We start from the raw sequence: 5,850 nt of genomic DNA, 5'->3' as shown, positions 1-5,850 counted from the left end.
ATATCGTTGGCCATTTTGCTTCCAATAAGAAGATGCTTTTATTGGAAAGTTAATCCATTTTGCTTGCAGCAACGGCTTATCTTTGAATTATTTTAACCATCTTTGTACAAGAGTAAAGCTTTCTGTGGAAGTTATTAGTTCATAAAATGCCTAGATTGTCCTTACTGTTTCATTAAACAACAGCCTGCAAGGACAAGTTGCCATCAATTTGCCCTTTAAGCGTCGTGCTAGATGTTTTAGGTACTTGGAAAGCAGCGGCCCGAAAATACCAACAAAACACCTCCTACGGCCAGCACGGGACGCTGCTCGATCGGGGCACCGGGAAGTGGCGTGCAAAGCATGGCACGGTATATATTAATTAGGTACTAAGATGGGTACAGTATTAAAACCTCTCCCTACTTATATATATATATATATATATAGAAGCGTACAGGTGAAGGACAAGCATGGCGTAGTGTCATGCTTGGGGTTTGTTCAGGGGAGCCGAGGAAAAGCACTATGCCGAGCGACTCCAACAAGAATAAGACGGCCCTTGAGGAAGGGGCAGCAGAAGTACTAATAAAGCCTGGGGCCGGGAAGATGAGCCGTCTCTTTCCCATGGTTGGTTTGGGCGGCACATAGATAATGCTTTTTCGATTTGGTTAACGTGGGATTGGGGAGGAAAGAAAGGGATATACTTTTTTTTTATTTTTTTGTTTATTTATTTTTCTATCCCAAAAATGACAAACAGCTCTATCAATAGGATATAGATTTTTATTTTTTTAATTTTTTTTTAAATCAAATGGAAAGAATAACAAGTAATATGTGGATGGATGCGGAGAGTGCGAATCAAACGTGCCAGAGCCAACTTAATTCTTGTTGTCATCCGAACCGCAGAGGAGACGGTCGAGGTTTCTCCCGTATTATTTTATTCTCATACACGATAATTGGATTATATATATCCGGCTTTCTTTATTTTATATTTTGTATATGCGGCCGAGCAGAATCCATAAATACATAGATATGATTTCTGCTGCCGCTGCTTCCTCGCATCCCAATCGTCGGGCGGCACGGAGCGTGGTTCCGTTTCCGACATGATCTCTCTCCCATCTGAGAGCTTTTTTGCCACAGGCTCCGTCCTAGGTTTTGGATTTCGGAAGATGGAAACTAAGGCCTGAAGGAAAGAGCGGAGGGGGAGAAATAAAAATTACAGGAGGAATAGAGGAATAGAGAGAGAGAGGAACGGAGGGGGTGAGAAGTGGGAGAAGAGGAGCCAGACAGAGTTACGAGAGAGGGTGCCACCCTTTTTAGGAAGAAGAGTTACTGAGAGGAAAAGGGAGGGAAGAGATCTAGCTTTGTTTCTGCTTGGGCTTCTCGGTGGAGGAACAGATTACGAAGGCCTCTGCAAGAAACGTTTTTTTAGAAGGCGTAGGAGGCTAAAAGAAGGATCTTCGCAACAAGAATAGCAGGAGGAGAAAGAGGATGTGGGACCTCAACGACTCGCCGGATCCGATGAGGAGGGACGCGGCCTTCCCCTCCGACAAGGAGGACGAGGCGGAGACCTCCTCCCCGAAGAACGCCGCCACCGACGACAAGGGGAAGGGGCCGGAGTCCCCCTCCACTGCCGACAACGACGACTCCAGCTCCTCCGCCCTCGTCGCCGAGGCCTCCGACGAGGCCGATGGGGACGGATGCCGGAGGATATTCGGGTTCTCGGTCGGCGGCGACGGCCGCTGCTCCGGCGAGGGCGAACCCGCCATCGTGACCCACCAGTTCTTCCCGGCGGAGGAAGCGGGCGGGAGGGGGAGCGGCCGGGCGGAGGGTCCGCTGCTGCGGGCTCATTGGGTTGGGGTCAAGTTCTGCCAGTCGTCGGAGACGGCCGCCGCCGGGAAGGCTATGGGCGCGTCGCGGCCGATGAAGAAGAGCCGGAGGGGACCCAGGTCCAGGAGCTCGCAGTACCGAGGGGTCACATTCTACCGGAGGACCGGCCGCTGGGAATCCCACATCTGGTGCGCCGTCCATGCTACCCTCTTCCCCTTCCCTTGCCTTTCTTGCAAGCGGCGAAAGGAAAATAAACTTGGAATTTGATTCGTATTTGGGGTTTTCTTTTCCTTTTCTTTTTAGTTTTTCTTTCATTGCTTTTTTCACGGCTCCGCAAGCGATCATGTCAATTTATTCTTCTCCATTCGTGTGCAGGGACTGTGGAAAGCAAGTCTATTTAGGTAAGCATCATGTCTTATGGATTTTGTACAAAGTTTTGGTAAAGAAATCGAGTTTCTGTTCCTTTGGATCGGAAATGGGTATTGTTTGTTTTCTTTGCCGACTTCATGCCACGAAATAGCATCTTGAAATTGCTGATTAATGAATGCAACCGGTTGTGATTTTGTAGGTGGATTCGACACTGCCCATGCTGCGGCTCGGTAACTTCCTCTGTTCCCTCCTCCCCTAAGCAATCCGTCGATTCATCAGTTTGTTTAGAGTTGTTCATTCATTCTATATACTCACTCTCCTATTCAAGAGTCCGAGCACCAAGTTTCTGAAAATATCTTTGCAGAGCATACGACCGAGCGGCCATCAAGTTCCGCGGGGTAGACGCTGATATAAATTTCAATCTGGAGGACTATGAGGAGGACATGAAACAGGTGAGGGTGGGACAGGATGGTGATGTTGTCCAATCCTCTCTCTGTTTTTTGTTTTTTTTCTTCTTCAAAAATAAAAGAAGAAAAACAAATTAAGTTGTTGTGCTGCCCTGTTTTCCGCACGGCAATATTATTATTAATGGCCATCATGGATGGTTGTTGGCAGGCGAGCAATCTCACAAAGGAGGAATTTGTTCATATACTTCGTCGCCAGAGCACTGGATACCCCAGAGGGAGCTCAAAATACAGAGGCGTCACCCTGCACAAGTGTGGAAGATGGGAGGCCAGAATGGGTCAGTTCCTGGGGAAAAAGTATGATGCTGCATTCCATATCCGTCTCTCTGCTTTTGTTGGCAGCAAGTCTTGTGGTTTCTATGGTCTGACTCATATCGGTTGCTGTGTCTGGGAAACAGGTACGTGTATTTGGGCCTCTTCGACACCGAAGAGGAGGCTGCAAGGTATTGCCACCGCACCAAGCTCGATCGCGATGCTTGCCGTCACACCCTCTGGAAATTCTAGCTGGAAAATACCAGGGTGCTGAACTTGTACCGTTTGGTCTTTCAGGGCTTATGATAAAGCCGCAATCAAGTGTAATGGAAAGGATGCGGCGACCAACTTTGATCCGAGCCTCTATGCCGATGAGCTCGGTGCTGCAGGTTGGTTCTTGCTATGCGCTTGCTGCATATTTAATGGCCATAATCGCATCGCTCGTCGGCTTGCTCTGTCTCCGTCCCGGAAGCATGTTTATGAATTTGTGGATGCTGCAGCCGGCCGCGGCGACCATGATCTGGATCTGAGCCTGGGGAATTCGAGCTCGAAAAGGAGTGGCGGCCTCGAGCTGATGGCTGATGATAGCCAGGGGGGGGCGGATCAGCGTGTTCCTGTGGCCTTCGAGCCGGGCTGGAGGGCTAGCATGCCAAGCACCAGGCCTGAGGTAAATGCTTGAAACACTTCTTCTTCTATTCGAGTTTTTTTTTTTTTTTTCTCTTTTCTTTTTAGAAGCGTTAAATTTTTCATCCGGAGTGATTTTAATAGGCTCTCGGGTGTTTTTACTTTTTGGGTGCTAGCCTGATGGCAAGTTTAAGCGAGCAGAAGCAGCAGCCACCAGGATCAATTTCCCTCTCGATAATGCCTACAAGCAGTTCCCAGGTCTACCCTGCGAGATGTACAAATACTCTCAAGCAAGGAGGAATGGAGATGCTGTGCCCGCCACTTTCCGGATCATTCCTCAGCAGTTCAATTCTGCTGGTTATCATCAAGTGCATAGCTCCCGCAACTGCAGCTGACCTGCTGTCTAATTGGGTTTGATCGTGGAGTCTTATCTTACCTGCTGCTTTGTTTTTCAATGATGCAGTTTCTGGACAGCAACAGCAACCGCAACAGCAACGGCAGCTTCGGAGCGAGGACTGGAGGAGGGGGTCTTTATTTGGCTATATGTGGCGAGCAGCAGCAGCAGCAGCAGAGACAGTCGAATTGGAGTAATCGCGGTAGTATTTGTTCGCCGCCACAGCTGCAGCATCATCAGGATTCTCACCACAGATGGTAAAACAGGTTCCACTCCCAGACGAAACCCACCGGAGACATAATATTCTCCATCACCGCCGACCGGCTGATCCATTTAAATCCCCCTTCTCTGCCGCTAAAATGGCCTTCCCGTTGTTTGTGCTTTCAGTCACCTACTACCCCAAATGAAACCTTTGTCTATGCCACTTGTAAACGGGACATCTCCCATCATTGCTCTATGAGAGAGAGAAAGAGAGCTGGGTAGAGGTGAGAATTGAAGAATTGGTACTTTTTGGATGGTTAGCTTGCTCGAATTTTCTTTTTTTTTTTTTTGCACTTTCTGTTTACCAATATCAGTGAGCAGTGATACTCGGTCTTGTCACCCGAGCTTAATAAGTTCGATCTCGTGTTGTATCATTTATGACTCAGCAGGGTGTGAGGAGAATATGACAAAGTGGGATTTGGTTCCTATTTGTTGACCAAGCAATCCAATGTCCATGATAATAATAATTGGGATGCGGGGTATTAGCAGATTGATATAGCTGATATTTAAAGGTAATAATTGAAAAGGGAAATTGTTCGGCATCATCTGTCCTTAAAATGGTAGATCTGAGGGGACTCAGAATTTCGGGACATCTTGCCTTATGATTTTTTTTTCTTTCGTTTTTAATATATTCATAATAGAATGATGTAAATCGCCCGGGCCAGGGCAGAGAGAGAGAGAGAGAGAGAGAGAGAGAGAGAGAGAGGAACTCAGAACTCGAAGAGGAGAGAAAGAGGGACCGAAATCCCGAGCTGCCATGGAGGAAAGGTTGGAAGGGTGGATTCATCGTTTTGTCTCGGGAAATAACGTTGATTTGGGACGATGCTGCATCGCTATCCTCGGTCCTTTCGAATTAAAGTCAGTTCACGGCAAATGCAGTCAAAAAAGGATGGCATATAATTACGAGAGAGACTTCATGCTGCCGCCGTGCGGAGAGCCCCTGCCACAAGCAACATGGGCAGGGTGATGGAGGTCCATTAACCTGCATATAAAAATAAAAACAACAGAGTTGGTCGGAGCTAATTCGATTGGAGGGCCTCCAATCTCTAAATTGGAGAAGATTTTAGAGGAACAATAGAAAGAAAGAAAATAAAAGAGCAGTATCAAATAATTTAATCTATATTTTTAGTGTCCCGAGTCTTCTTTTACAGAGGAGAAGTTCTCATATCGTTGGCGTCCGACTCCTCGAGTTCGAAAAAAAAAAAAAATTATCTCTTGACTTTCTGTAAATATATTAGTTTCGAGAATAACAGTTAAATATTAGTTTCGAGAATAACAGTTAAGGTTTGCTCATCGACTTTAGAGATCGGCTCATCGACATACCAGAAGTCAGCTCATTGATCTATGAAATGTTTGCTCATTATCATACGAGAGATCAGTTCTTCGATCTGCAGAAAGTCAGCTCATCGATAGTACGATGTTAGCTCATCGATATGTAGGAGGTCAGTTTATCGAGATTCTGATTCTCTAAGGTTGGTTGCATGGTAGGTTTGCTCGAAGAAGAAGAGTCCCAACCTACAAAGAATATGAGCAGAATGATAATATGTGCCGATTGATGAGCTATAAGATATGGTACCTATGACCCTCTAACCCTATTTATAGAAGAGCTCCAAGATCAGCGAACGAGTTATAACCATTCTTATTTGGATCCTTTTAATTGTGCAGAGCAATTGTAGGTCTTCTTAA

General features: G+C 46.5%; 1 protein-coding gene across 4 annotated transcripts; it reads left to right on the top strand.

Moving 5' to 3' along the window:
- Positions 1-756: 756 nt before the first annotated feature.
- LOC103713763 (floral homeotic protein APETALA 2-like) lies at positions 757-4,592 on the top strand. Of its 4 annotated transcripts, none has more exons than XM_039123024.1 (10): positions 776-1,988; positions 2,176-2,201; positions 2,369-2,399; positions 2,534-2,621; positions 2,785-2,930; positions 3,032-3,076; positions 3,183-3,274; positions 3,386-3,552; positions 3,686-3,866; positions 3,973-4,592. In XM_039123024.1, the coding sequence occupies exons 1-10, from the start codon at positions 1,462-1,464 to the stop codon at positions 4,098-4,100; spliced, it is 1,431 nt and encodes a 476-aa protein (XP_038978952.1). In that variant the 5' UTR covers positions 776-1,461; the 3' UTR covers positions 4,101-4,592. The 4 variants fall into 4 exon arrangements, with proteins under 4 accessions (XP_038978951.1, XP_038978952.1, XP_008799004.2 ...); XM_008800784.4 differs by having other exon boundaries at positions 791-1,988; positions 3,686-3,877; XM_039123023.1 differs by having other exon boundaries at positions 757-1,988; positions 3,183-3,552.
- The last annotated feature ends 1,258 nt before the right edge of the window (positions 4,593-5,850 follow it).

The sequence above is a fragment of the Phoenix dactylifera genome, unplaced genomic scaffold, assembly GCF_009389715.1.
Source record: "Phoenix dactylifera cultivar Barhee BC4 unplaced genomic scaffold, palm_55x_up_171113_PBpolish2nd_filt_p 001968F, whole genome shotgun sequence".
NCBI classification, from domain to species: Eukaryota; Viridiplantae; Streptophyta; class Magnoliopsida; order Arecales; family Arecaceae; genus Phoenix; species Phoenix dactylifera.
Note: the sequence above shows the minus strand (reverse complement) of the source record. Positions and strands in the feature narration are given on the sequence as shown.